Genomic DNA, 14,917 nt, shown 5'->3' on the forward strand with positions numbered 1-14,917 from the left:
CCAACATTTCCTCCATAACCTTGTTTGCTTCATCACTTGCAGAGTTATCTGCAGCTCTATAATTTTTCCAGATAGTTAGAAATATATGATGCATTTAATTTTTATCATTTTTGAAGCTCTCTTTCAATAGTAGTCTGACCAAATACTGTTTTGAGGATCATTGAATTTTTTAGTTATCTTAACTTTGATGTATGATGGAGTTGGTATAACTTGTAACATCAGTATTCATGTAAGTAACACCCCTCCATCACCCCCCCCACCACCACCAAAAAAAAAGAAAAAAAAAAAGAACACTGCAAGCACAAATTAGCATATGTGAGATATCAAGATTATGCGTTCACTTCTATTTGCTCTTTTCTGGACTCATAGTCTAGTATTTGTGAATGTCAGGTCACTTGTCAGTTGCTTGGTGTAATTCTTGAGGAGACTAGTCCAGAGGAGCTCCAGGTGGTAAAGGAATAACTCTGTGTTTCTATTTCATCTTAGATTGCAAAAATAATTGAAATATTTTTGCTATATCATGGACAGAAGCATGCAACTGTGAGATCTTCTGTGCTAGAAGTATTATTGGAGATCGCAAAATACTGTGATCTTTATCTCATGGAAAGGATTCTCGATGATGAAAGTGAGGTGCGCATTTTTTAAACTCACTGTATGTAAGGATTCAAAAATATGTCTCTAGAACTCTGCATTTTGTGTAGAAAAATAATCTTTATGCTAATCTACTATTTCTAGATGTATTGAATGAAAAAACTGTTAGCCTTTAGGCCTTTCACATTAAAGTTTTTAAGTCAACCATACATGTTTACTGGTAACTAAGTAGGGATTGTTCTTCACACAAATACAATGGTGCAGGAAAGGGTTCTGTCAGCTTTGAAGGATGCTGGAGTTTTTACATCTGGTGGCCTGGTTAGTGATAAGGTAGGACATCTTCTCCTGTTGATGGTGTCTGTAGTAGAATGTTCTTTTGGTCATAACTGTTGTTTTACTTGAAGTGGAATTATGAGCATTTTAGTATCTCCTATATTATAATTTCTTTTTAGTGCACTATTTTATTTTTTAAGTTATATCTCGTTGTATCATCTTTATAAATGGCTAAATGTTATGATTGAATTGTCTTATTGAATGTATCTTATTAACTTTTAGGGCTGTGATGTATATTTTTGTATCCCGCACTAACATATCTTCTCTTTTGACATGCAGTTGTTACTAAAGTCATACTAGAGTATGGCTGGTGAAATGCACGTGTAGTTTTAGTTTTTAATGATAAAAATTATTTAAATATATAATAATAAATGCTAGAACAAGGATTGAAACCTCGACCTCTTGCTTAATACACATGCTCTAACCAATGCAGTTTGGGAAATATGGATACCCCACGGGATGGGGAAATGCAGGGTTGGTCAGGCATGCCTCACACAGTCATTAGAGGAGTGGGCGCTATATGGTACAATACATGTTTCTTGAAATATTGATTCTGAAGAACATATCAAGGGTGAGGTTGTTGAGTAATCTTTCATTGCTATGGCATAAGTGTTTAAGTTTGCTCAAGCAACACCATAGTTGTCCCTCGTATATATCATGCACATAAGTTTGCATGGTCATCGTTGATGCAAATTGCACACTTTGATGTTACAGAAGTCACCCTATAGATTTATATGGATGAAATAACACTTTTAGACAAAACTGATGGGGAATCAAATGTTTGAAGTATTAAAATCATACTGATACTGGTATCTTATGGGTACAATATGGACTGATATTGTCTCTTACCAGTATATGGTATGTCCCTGGTGCGGCACAGTTAAATGGAGGTGTGCCATGTGTTAATAAGGTGCCAGTACAGGGGCCTCTTGGTAACCTTACTGGTATGATCTGGTATGGCGAATATCGACCCTTAATGATACTTAAATTCGTGATTAAACATTTGCATTCTTGAAGATTGCACTATGGTCAATGCCCTCAATATTTGGATCAGATACATATTTTAACCTCATTGTGCAATGATCTTGATTGAATCCCAGGAAAATCTCAAATTTTATCCTGAAATTTGAAATTACTCAACCTATTTAGCATCATATAATTTGAGAATTTGTTACTAATCTAAAGTGATTCACATGTATAGCTTGAATCTGCATGCATAGGGGGCTAAGAATTTACTTCTTTGCTTTAACTATATACATTCTCCATAACCTAAGAAAATATAAATTGAAGGAATAGGAAGAACAATATTGGCCAAAAATTGTATCAGAAAATAAGTCTATGGCTTTTCCAAGGTACAAAACAGTGAACATGGTATGTGAGCAACTGGGGAGCTGCAGAAGGAGGTGTGGAGGCTTATGATGGAATCAGGCAGAGGTGGAAGAGGGGGAGAGAATAGGCAGAGGAGAGGAAAGGAGATGAACAAAAAAAGCACCTGGAATATGTAGCTGCCTCGCACCTTTGTTGGCTCCTGCTGCCTAATGTCTGTTGTTAAAGAGCGCTGTCATTGTTTGTACCATTGTTTGCCACAGAAGATCGCTCATTGCCTTTCCTCAGGCTCTCAGCCTGTCAAGATGTTAGAGTAAGGTGGTTGGCAAGTGCCTAAATATTGAAGATTCAGATTCTATACTGCTGTACTGTATCATTACCATATGACCGTTGAAGGCAGAGTTTGAACGTAAAGTTGTTTGAGTCAGATCATAACCATAATAAACTAGTGTTTTCCCACCTATTTGCTTGGCTTCATGAATCCTTATTTCTCCATCAAGTCTTCTGCTGATGTTATTGCAACTAAATTATAGTGTCAAACCTGTTATCGAATCGAGCACCTGCTCATTCCCTTGTTTTAATTCTCTGTGCGGCTTTAGACTACAAGCAGCCTAAGGTTTTTATTTACCGCCAATTCACTCCAGGCTACAAAGTGCTTAATAGTCCTTAATTTTATGCTCTAAAATTTCTTAGTACATTTGTGTTAAGTTCCATTTATTAAGTTCCATATAGTTCATATATTACAGTATTAGTTTTATTAATGATCTCTTTAAGCAAAGATACCATGAAGATGAAAATAAGGTAATAGCATGGACCATGAATTGCCCAATATTCATGTTGTTTCCCTGTGAACTTTTCTGGCTGGTTCATGGGAAAGATTGGAGAGTACAGGTGGATACCTGCTAACTTGGCCATGGATTGCGGATGCAGCCTGGTAGGTTCCATTAATCTTGAGCTGTCCAAGTTCTTTAAAACTTGTTTGAGTCTTAGATCCTATGCGTTGTATGTTAAAAATGATCTTTTAAGCAACTTGTTAGCTTTTTTTTTTTTTGGTCAATCATTTATTTTAGCTTATTTTATAGTAAGTCAATATATGCTTTTTCTGCAATACTAATTTAGAAAAGGATTTTTATTTTTAATTAATCTACATGCATAACCATAACAAAACTAACTCATTGGAACAAATTCATGAAGCTAGGCTTGTTGATTGCTAGATACAGTTTAAAGAGAAGTAAAATTCCATATATGTCCCATAGTTTTTCCAATATAATTTTGATACTTCTTATTTTTCTTAAACATCTTCATCATTTTATTATTTCCAAATGATTGATAATTGCAAATACAATTGTAATTCGGTTACTGGAATTGCTGTTTCATAGTACTGACCAATACCAGTATGATACCATGTGCTGGCCATGGCCAGTATGACAGCCATTATTGGTCTAGTAACAAACTATGAAGACCTCATGCTACTAATACCAGCAAAATGCTGTTTAGTATGTTTCTGCTGTTAAATGAAGTAATTTGATGCTTGCATAGAATGTGCTAAGGCACTCTCTTACTATGCCTGTTTCGTATGGACCTGCTATTTAATCTTTTGGCTGTATCTGCTTCTGCTAATTATATGTCAAATCTGCAGGTTCTCTTTTGCAGCACTGAGAATGGGCGCTCATCTTTTGTGCGGCAGCTGGAACCTGATTGGCATATTGATTCAAATCCTGAGATCATATTCCAATTGCTGTAAGTGACTCCCGTACAATTTAAGTCTCCAGAATGTGGGTGTGTTCCTCTGTCAAACATCTGCATAGGCTTGTTTGCATGTTGAATGAAAATATTGAATTTCATTAATTGGATATATGTGCAATATATATTGTGCATATTTTGTTTCTTGCTGAAAAATCAAATGCAAATTATGAAGCCAAGTACATAATTTATTTTCGCTGCTTGTTAAAAAGAAAGTTACTTGGGATGTTGACTGTCTATGATATATTTCATCTGGAAGAACAAAATGCAGATTCCTACCATCACTTTGCAGCTACAAACGAGTTGTCTGTGTTGTTTTGTGCACCGTTACATATAAGCTTCACACATAAGTATATATGACATTGTTTAGCCATATTAAGTTTGCTTTGCTTTTGAGATTTCAGAGGTTCATCAAACATGAACTGTATATTTCGCCAAACAGACCTGAACGCACAGCTTCTAATGTTTTCACCTCGACAAGCTTGGAGCAGTTCTTTGGTGTTTCAGCGTGAGGCTACTATGTAAGTTTTTGATTAATTAAGCTATCACTTGTAAAATCTGTTTCCTTCTTATGTAGTTTTACTTTAAGGTGTCATCGCCCACAAAATATATTCTTGCATCCTGACCATCCAACCAGATGAAGCTGGGAGGTGCACTCCAGTTTGTCAAATTATTTATGTCTAAGCACAAAAAATTTCTGAACATGATACTATATCATCTTTATCCTGCCACCGCCACCGACTAATACGAAGCCTACTTGCTTAAGAGTTCAGATTCCCTGGGTTTTCCTTTCAGGATTATGCTACAAGACCCTATAACATATTTTATCAGATGGTTGTCTTGGTATTTTGCAGATTAAAGGTCCATGTATCACCAGTCCTCTCGAAGGATGTTCTCAGAGAGCTACAATTTGTAACTTAAAAAGCATGTTAATTGAAGAGCTCATTTTTCTATTTTTAAATATACACAGCAAAATTAATACAAGCGTACAAAACCTATGATATCTGACTTCCTCCTGAGGCCATTACTTTTACATGTGATGGGGACATTGGGATGACTTGTACTGTATCCTATACCATAGTCTGTATGGTACTTTATTGTAAGATCCAGTGCAGTCTATTCAGGTTTTCACTTAGATTTTGTGAGATTTTGTGAGATTTGTTGGTTGCAGATGGTGATCACTGATCTGTACCATCTCAGGAATTCTATAAGAAATTTGTTGTTGAAAGAAATTGAAATGCGACTGTAAGAATTTTTTTAGGCTAGTTAATATTTCAAAGAACATGGATTAATTGATGGTTATGTTTTGTGCGGTTTAGTGAAGACTTTTTTTTTCCCGATTAGTGGAGGCAACTTTAACGTTCTAAAGGTACAAGTTGGCTATGCTTAACACATGGTGGATCGTCTAAGTTAATCTACATCGTTTGCTGGGTTCTATTTAAAATTTTGGCTTTAGACCCTCCGGAAAACAGATGGCGTGGATCATGTTAAAACTCTCACCATGTATTGACGAGAAGATAATAAATTTGTCATGCACTGATAATGTCAAAGCCTTTACCAACAAGATAGACTTCAGGCGCAGACTTGTTAACACTATATGACTTGGGATGGGCTTGCTTGACACAGTTTAATGAGGGAGGGAGGGAGAGGGAAATATGAAAACTTCACCATCAAAAGTTGCTTGAAAACAATTATTAAACTTAATGTTTGTCATCCATGTGGACCTTCCAGTAAAATCTCGGCAGAACCTCCAATTAATCTTGGCTTATTGGAGGCCTTGAGTAAGTTCTAGAACTTCCATCATCAACCTTGCAATGAAATTAGCTACTTTAGAATGTTGGTGGACAAACTGTAGGACCCAAACTAGAAAGAAAACTGTGTCGTTACCTGCTTGAAACTGCAATATGAGAGCCAAACCATCAAGCTTTGTGGCCATCAACTCTGATAGCTCATCTAAACTCAGACCTTAACTTTCATAAATGGGGGCCATCTATCAACTCTGATAAGTCATCCAAACTTAGACCTCAACTTTCATAAAAGGGCCGGATTTCTCTAATTCTTGATGTATTGAAATGTTCAGTGACATCAGTCTTTGCTATTGATTTATCATTTTATCATGTATATTATCCGTTAAAAATTGTGTGCTGCTGCTGCTAGGAGAGGTTGCACAATCTGTCGCTTCCGTAACTACAAAATTGAACATAGTGTGTCACTACGTATCTACAAAATTGAACATAGCTTGTATTTATTATTTGGCAACATGCATATCAGCAATGTTTTAACTGCCCTTGAACAAACCTTAGAATTACCAAAAATCTGGCCTCAAAAACTGAGGCTTAAACCAAGGAAGTAATTGAAGAAAGGAAGTCCCAAAAAAAAAAAAAAAAAAAAAAGAAAATGCTTAAATTATGAAAGACTTACTTTGCAACAACTAAAAGGGATGACTGGTGTTTGTCTTTGCAAATACAATTCTTATTGCTCAATTGATTTCGATATGAATAATATGAAGAATAGCCCACCATACTTCTGTTGCATATCTTTATCACATGCTTGACTCACTGGGCGATTCATCTTACTGAAATACGAGGGAGTTGAGATAGTTTCCTTAAGAGAATGTTCTTCAAAACCCTTGATCGAAATTTTGTTGATTGAAATTCTTGATCAAAGTTAAGAAGAGCATCGTGGCAAGTTGGAATTTTGGCATCTTGAGATTTTGACAGTATAAAATATCCTTATTAATTGCAACAAAGGGAATCTCATCAATGAATGGTAAACTAAAAGATATTTCTTCATTTGCAAAATGATGGTAGCGTAGTTCCTTGATAAGCTTATAAGGTCTTTAAACTCTTCAAAAGCCCAACATTTCTTTATGAACTAAAAGATACTTTTCATGCTGAAAAGCTGGCTGGTGATTTTGGTCTTTGCTTCTAAAACTTAATGTTTCCTAGTTCATAAAACAATTTTGGCTTCTAATTGTCGGAAAGAAATGGAGAGCTCTATTTTAGTCAGGAGTAAGTCTTGATATACGAGTCGTAACTCATTCAACTCAAAAAATTAGCCATTAAGTTTTGGGCCTAATTACCTGTATTGATTTAACTACCTTCTACTTCCCATTAATTACTCAATTGGGATTAAATCTTACATGTGGTCCTCGACATTTTCTCCCTTCACATGTTAGCCAATTTAACTCTTCTTGTGCCCAATCCACTACTACTCTCCAGTCAAGCTCCACGCTCAATTTTTCTTGCATGCACCATGTTATCATTTCAACTCAAGAGGCCACTCTCTTGTTAATCTTGCATGCACCATTTCTTACACCATGGTTGCTAAAACTCCACTCATCAATCAAATATTACCATTCGTCACAAGAGCTACCAGTGTTGGCTTTCTCTATAGGCTTGACTGTTTGCCCAGGCTTGCCAACTATTTGGCCTTGATACTATTTGTTAGGGGGAATTTTGAATCCAACCAGGAGAAGGTCTTCATATAAAAGTTGGAATCCATTATGTTTTAGGCCCAATCAATAATATCCATCCACCTCCAGTAAGTATTCTATATAGGAATTAATCTCGCATCTGTCCTAAACACTAATTAACAATGTGGGATAAGGTTTCTATTCACTGCTGCATAGTTGTTTTCAACCATGATTATTGCTTTTGATCGCATCTGCACATACCATTTGGTATGAAAAATATGGCATAGAAAAGCTTTCCTGACCTTGCCGGTCCTTGCATAGAAAGCGTGAGCTTCGCATTCAGCTTAAACCTCTTAGTAGGTTGTATTAGAGACCTGAAAGCGAGTCCCTCTTCCATCAGGGTTGGCAGGGTGTTTATCCCTCATAAGGCTTTAGTTTGGATTGGCTAGTTGCTTGTAATGTGATACACTGGAGGGTCCAAGTGGTGCTCGCTGCCCATAGACCTTCATTGTTCGTAGTTCATAGCAAGTTGGCAGAATATTATGGATTGGCCTTTGTGAATAAAGGGACGATCTCAACTAAAGTTCTTATTTGTCACTCGGTCTGGACTCAGGACTCTTAATTTGCTAATGCTACTTCATGCTTGATTTGTTCCTCATTCATGAAATTGTTAGTTTCTGTTTGTTGGCTTACTGATGTTTCTGTCATGTTTTACATGTTTTCTAGTTGTGAGCTAACAAGTTATGTCTATTTTAATTTCAAGTACTTCAGGCTGCCTCCATCAGGCCCAATCTAGAGTAGTTGTTGGAGAAAAAACTACAGCCTCCTCGTTGGGATGTCCCTGTCTTTGTTGAGGGGTGCTGTTTGGTCACTTTTCCTTCCCTACTTTATTTGAAGGTAAAGGAACCAACAAAAAAAATTATATTTCGAAACGCAGACAGCAGCTTCCCATCTATTCTAATTTTATTAATATATACTTCTCTCCTATACTTCAAAATCAAGGCAAAAGGCTAAGAAGAAGTAACACATTGCTCGTCAGAATATCCAAAGTTTCCAAATAATTAATAAGAAATTTTCTCACCAAACCACTTATACACCACCTGAATCTTCCTGAGTCCCTTTCTCAAACAACCCCCTCCGAATCCCCCTTACCTTTGTTCCCTTCAACAGCACAAGCATTAGCCCAAGTGCCAAGCAAGTTAAGTTAGGTGGTGGATAGCAACCTCAGCACCAGAACTGGGCTCCTATTACAATCTCCAGAGCCAGCACCTCTTCTTCTACCTCATGGGCATCTGCATGTGAATCCAGGTCCCCGGAGGTCTCGAAAGAAGAATCTGATACAGGTTGATTGGTTTGTGCCTTGTTGTGTTCACTTCTCTGGAGTTGGCCATGCAGCTTCACATATCGCCAAGCATGAGACATGTGACGGTGTTCCCAGGGAAGGGGGTGAGGGATTTCATTAAGGTCAAGGTCACGCCGAGGAAGCTTTCTTATAGGATGGTGTTCTATTCACTGCTCTTTGTCACGTTATTGCTCCGGTTTGTGTTCGTGTTGACGGCAATAGACACAATCGAGGGAGAGACCGATTGCTCTTCTTTAGGTACGTAGGGGCTCCCTGTGAATTTTAGTTTTTCTTCTTTGCGTTACATGTGCATGCATGAGGTTTTCAATAAGATGCCATCATTAGTAAGGTTTCCATGACGAGTTGCCAGCTTACATTCCTCCAATAAACATACTTTTGTCGTGAAATTCTAACTCAGTGTTGCTGGGGATTTTATAATTGTAGTAAAAAGGTATTGTATTACATGGAACACGTCCATGCAATTGAACCTACATTATAAGCTTTTTGCATGCAACGAAACATTGAATACATCTTTTGTTTTTTGGGAAATATAAACTTTGAATGCATGGAAACTCTTTATGTTATTTAACCAAAAAACAATTTTGCATTTCTCAAACAAAAGACAAATTCGTTTATGGCCTTCCATACTAGTTCAAGATTACATGTATATCTTCGATTTAATAAAGATAATTTTAATTCTGAAGTTTTAAATGAGTTTTGATATCTTTACATGAATTACAAGAATTGTTTTAAAGACTAATGCTATCAAGCGGATAGGCTTTTAAGATAAAGTCTCTTGGTGGTTATATTAAAAATATGTGATGAATCCCACCATCACCAAGCTATGGAGGGTTTAATGCTATTAATATCGGGCTAACCCCATAATATATCCCAGCACTTATGTCATGCCTCTTTCTACCAAAAGTATCTATAAAAGTAATAATCAAGCTTTTCTTTCATATATAAACTTGACCTGATCAATGGATATGCAGAAACATTCTTAAAATCAGTTAACAGGACACCTGGAAGATAAAAATGGTGTTTTTTCTAGACAGACTCTTCCATAGAATAACCCTGTCTAATTTTTAGTTGGACCAGGTCACTGAGTTCATGGACCAATCCAATTGCGAAGTAACAAACACAAACGTGCGTATCGCGTGGAGATATTATTGCTCGACCACGCCCAGGTAGACCAGCGCAAATCTCGGAGCATATGCACAGTGGATAACACGCAATCGGGAATTCGGGAAATATAAGGGTTAATGACTTAATGTGGCGTGTTATACACAGTGGGATTTGGGTGGTCTACCAAGGCACGTCTAGGCAATAATTTTCTCGGTGTTTCTATGTGTTGAATTGGTCCACCAGCATGCAATGGATTACTGACGTGGTAATGGTTGGTCAGAGAGAGAGAGAGAGAGAGGACTATAAAATGATGTGGAATTAGATAACTATAGTAGTTGGGGCTGAGCAATATAGATAACTATTTAAGTAGTTGGGGCTGAGCTATATCAGGTCCCTGTATCCCTGTTACCAAGTACTTTTAAATGGTGCAAAGGTCTTGCCTAAGATGGCAATGCTAGATTTATCATGTCCAAATTTTAAGCAACCATTTAACATTTGGTATAAATTATTTGATGATACCAGCAACCCAAATATTGATAGATTACTGCCGAAGTTTGGCTGGCCTGTCACAAGATGAATCAAATAGCATAGGACCAAAAAAACCCTTTTGAGTCAACACACTTCTAACAGCCATTAGGAAAGTTGATGCTCATATATGTATAAAGTTATGCCAGGTTTATGGTCCTCATCTCATGGTTGGTGAGGATGGTGGGGTAGATAGATCATGGGACCTGAAGAGTTTGGCGTGAGAAATAATTCCACAGGCGGGGCAGCAAAACAAATCTTCTGCTTTCTTTTTTCTTTGACCAGCAGAGACCTCATGTCCAACACTGCGAATTAGGTATAACTCATAAAGCAAAGGTGGGTAATATCCAGTGTCTTTTGCATCCTAAACCTTTCTATAATAATAATAATAATAATAAAACCCTTTCCTCTTACAACCAATTTAATTGACACTTTTTAGATGCCTAAGGCCCCATTTTCCTTGCTAAACTAGATATTACCTATTTAAAAAAAATATATTTGAAATGCTCATTGTTGACATATCTTCCATTTCTTACCAAGAATAAAATTTACTCTATTTTTTTTTTATTGTGAACAAAAACACGTATATCCTTTCTTTGTTTAATCTCAAGTGCTTATTTAAGGTATTTTATTTGTTTGGCTTGTGTTGTAGGATGTGTAGGGAAAAAGCTAGGCCCAAGAATATGGGGAAGGAGGCTTGAATCCACGGTAATTAATCATCAAAACTAAGCATCAAAATTCACTCTCTCCAAATTTAACATGAAAGAAACAAAATTATATTCTTTACTATTGCAGAAGGTTCCTGAGGAAATATATCGAATACTTGAAGAAGGTGAAATCGAAGAACCTGAGCCAGGATCTGACATTCCACAAACATTAGAAGACTTCATTGCAGAGATGAAGAGCAACAGATCAGATGCCAAAACCTTTGCCTTAAGGCTCAAATCTATGGTACCTTGACTCTTAATTCAAAATATACCGGCCCTTATGTAGAAAAAAAAAAATGAAAAAAAAAAATGTCGACCGTTGACTCTTGAACGTTGACGTTGACCACGACAGATATCTCTTCTAGAACAAAGGACCAGGACGGCCAAGATCCAGGAGTATCTCTACCGCCACGTGGCATCAGCCAGTATCCCCAAGCAGCTCCATTGTCTGGCCCTGAGGCTGGCCCAGGAGCACTCCACCAATGCTGGGGCCCGGCTCCAGCTCCCAGTCCCGGAGCGGGTCCCGGCGCTCGTCGACCCGTCACTCTATCACTTCGTCCTCGCCTCCGACAATATCCTCGCCGCCGCCGTCGTCGCTGCCTCCCTCGTCGCCAACTCCCTCGACCCAAGCTCGGTCGTGCTCCACGTGATCACCGACCGCAAGACATATGCGCCCATGCAGGCCTGGTTTTCGCTGCACCCCTTGGAACCGGCGGTCATCGAGGTGAAGGGGCTGCACCATTTCGATTGGTTCGCGAGGGGGAGGGTCCCGGTGATGGAGGCGATGGAGAAGGACCGGGTGGCGCGGTCACAATTCCGAGGAGGATCATCGGCGATCGTCGCCAATGTTGGCGAGAACCCTGTGGTGGTGGCGGCCAAGTTGCAGGCTCTGAGTCCGAAGTATCAGTCAGTCATGAATCATATTCGCATCCATTTGCCTGAGGTCAGTTTAAAGCAATTTACTTTGTTTCAACTTTCAACTATTTGGTTGCACGCCTCATGAATATGAGTTAGTAAGACCAGTTAGACCAAACAATGTCTGGCTAACCTACAGAATTTATGGGCATCAAGGCCCACACATCGTGTCTAATATATCAACATCAAAGGTTGCTTGAGAGTCCTGCATCAAAAAAAAGAAAAAAAGAAAAAAAAAAAGGGTTAGAAACGTTTCTGATGGGCCTGGAACAGTAGTATCCAGATAATGAGACCTGGCCTACTGATTAGGTATATAGAAGTGTGCAGGGCTTAAGAAAATGTTCAACTGTACTAACTACTGCATTTGGTGGTGTTCAAATTATTGGTAGGAGAGTTGTAGTAGGTGATCCCTTTTTGTTATGTTATTTTTGTTGGTAACAGTACTCATCATTCAGTGACATGGTTGTTGGCTTTATCATCATTTTCCTCAAAAAACAAAATTAAAGTCGGTAAGGAAGTTGAGCAAAGTTTATCAACCTGATTGGTAAGCTTTGGATGTGGATGCGATCACAAGTTCAGCCTTCCTTGAAACAAAAGTAACATATAAAACCTGTTTACAAAAATGAAGACTAATTATACAAAAAAATTTGAATTATTTGTAGATTTTGAATTTCTTTCTAAATTTTAATTTAGTACAATCAGATCACTCAACTTTCAAATTTGTTTAGTTCGGATCCTGATTGTAAATTCCGTCTAACTGCTATGACAGAATTATCACATAATATTATATAACTTGCTTATGTAGCAGAGAGAATGATGTAGAAGGTAACATGACATGACATGACAATTCTATCATGACAGCTAGACAAAATCTATGGTTAGTATCTGAATTGAATGAATTTAAACATGGATGATGTGGTTGCACTAAATTGAATTTTAAGATAAAATTAAAAACTCCCAAATAGTTTAAATTTTTTTGTATAATTAATCAAAAAAATAAATCTTTTATGTTTCATAAGGAAGCGGCTCCTTTTACTTATTAAAAAGGGGATTGATCCCAAGCATCTGTTGAAGCCAATAGATTATTAGATCAAAGTTTAATGGTTAATGAAGGCATGCGTAAACCAAGAAACTTCATCTATTGGCTTATATTTGTTGTTCATAAGTTAGAGTTGATTAATGTTCATTCCCACTCACAGCCCTACCATCTTCCAAACTAGTTTTGAATCATTTTTTTCCTAGTCGTGACTTTTAGTGATCCCTTCCTTATAATTAAAACACAGATGACTAATCACATAGGACTCCTCATAATATGATTTATACTTCGATGGATTCATTTCATTGACTTATGACATATAAATAATGGATGTCTTCATAAACATTGCAGTTGTTTCCAAGCCTTAATAAGGTTGTGTTTCTTGATGATGATGTCGTCATCCAAGCCGATCTTTCGCCCCTTTGGGACATCGATCTGCAAGGCAAAGTAAATGGTGCGGTTGAGACATGCAGAGGAACTGATAAATTTGTGATGTCAAAGAAATTTAAGAACTACTTAAACTTCTCCCACCCTTTAATTTCGGATAGTTTTGACCCCAACGAGTGTGCTTGGGCATATGGCATGAATATCTTCGACCTTGATGCATGGAGAAAGACAAACATTAGTCATACTTACCATCACTGGCTTCAAAAGGTATGCTTAAAGCTTCTAAAACTTAATTAGAGCTTATAATTTAGCAGTTTCTTCATCATTTTTTGCCCTTAGTTGCACCTGAATTTCTAATTGATTTCTCTTTCACTCTTTTTAGAACTTGAAATCAGACTTAAGTTTATGGCAGTTGGGGACTCTACCGCCTGGTTTAATAGCATTCCATGGCCATGTTCATATTATTGATCCCTATTGGCACATGTTGGGGCTTGGATACCAAGAAAACACCACCATAGCAGATGCAGAAAAGGCAGCGGTCATCCACTTCAATGGCAGAGCTAAGCCTTGGTTGGACATAGCATTTCCTCATCTCCGGCCTCTCTGGACAAAGTATTTGAATTTTTCAGACAAATTCATTAGAGGTTGTAATATCAGAGCTTAGTAAGATGGATTTGTGAGAGACAGGGAGTGACAATCACTACAATGACAACAAGGAAATGACCACAATGAAGAGCTACAATTTGAATACAAATGAGAGAAAATATACCTGGAAGGCTTGAGGTCATGGAGTGAGATGATGTTGAGATTTGTAAAGAGTTGGAGCTCCTGGATTTGTGATGCTTCAACACTGAAGCAAACTTCTTACATTCTTTTTTTTTTTTTTTTTAATTTGCCCTAGGCAAGTTTTAGTGTTTTCGGATCACCCACATCTGGTTCTGTACATCGATGGATGCGATCATATTTTTAAAACAAGAATGATCAAAAAATTAATAAAATTATGCTGTTATCATTTCATTGATGCACCCAACGTATTAAAAAATAGAGTCTGAATTTCCACTTAGAAGGTAAATCTTTATATCTTTATATATATATATATATATATATATATATATATATATATATATATATATATATATATATATGGCAGGGCAATTCGTGTTTCCTAAATCTTATTTATTAAACATCAAAGTAAAAATATTAGCTAAATTTGGGATAAGATCCAATAGATTGTGCTTCTTTGTGAATTTTCAGTTGCCCAAGTATTTGGTGGGACATTCTTGCCTAGCATTTGCTGATTAGCACTTTGAAGTCCGTGAAAATTTTGGCCCTAACAACCCCAAACTACAATGATGAGATCGGACTCATTGTCCATTACCAATGCTTGGACAATTTTCAGGAAGGCCAGTTATGGAACCAAGCATTAATTCTTGTAAAATGTTTTGAACTAATACAGTTTCAGAGATGCAAGA

The 14,917-nt window shown here is 37.2% G+C and overlaps 2 protein-coding genes across 3 annotated transcripts in view; both read left to right on the forward strand.

Annotated features, from left to right (window-relative positions):
* Positions 1-4,115, forward strand: part of LOC105034626 (peroxisome biogenesis protein 22) — an 11,427-nt gene extending 7,312 nt beyond the window's left edge. Inside the window, exons 4-7 of one of the 2 annotated variants that reach the window (XM_073259416.1) lie at positions 391-447; positions 529-630; positions 856-921; positions 3,890-4,115. In XM_073259416.1, coding sequence (XP_073115517.1) covers positions 391-447; positions 529-630; positions 856-921; positions 3,890-3,994 — 330 coding nt within the window. In that variant the 3' untranslated portion in view covers positions 3,995-4,115. The remainder of the gene's footprint in view (positions 1-390; positions 448-528; positions 631-855; positions 922-3,889) is intronic. The other variant, XM_073259415.1, reaches the window with a different exon arrangement.
* Positions 4,116-8,594: 4,479 nt separating this feature from the next.
* Positions 8,595-14,462, forward strand: LOC105034628 (probable galacturonosyltransferase 12). The gene is made up of 6 exons (XM_010909847.4): positions 8,595-9,008; positions 11,053-11,108; positions 11,196-11,351; positions 11,460-12,050; positions 13,410-13,712; positions 13,828-14,462. The coding sequence occupies exons 1-6, from the start codon at positions 8,798-8,800 to the stop codon at positions 14,107-14,109; spliced, it is 1,599 nt and encodes a 532-aa protein (XP_010908149.2). The 5' UTR covers positions 8,595-8,797; the 3' UTR covers positions 14,110-14,462.
* Positions 14,463-14,917: the final 455 nt, after the last annotated feature.

This window comes from Elaeis guineensis, chromosome 6, assembly GCF_000442705.2.
Source record: "Elaeis guineensis isolate ETL-2024a chromosome 6, EG11, whole genome shotgun sequence".
In the NCBI taxonomy this organism is placed as follows: domain Eukaryota; kingdom Viridiplantae; phylum Streptophyta; class Magnoliopsida; order Arecales; family Arecaceae; genus Elaeis; species Elaeis guineensis.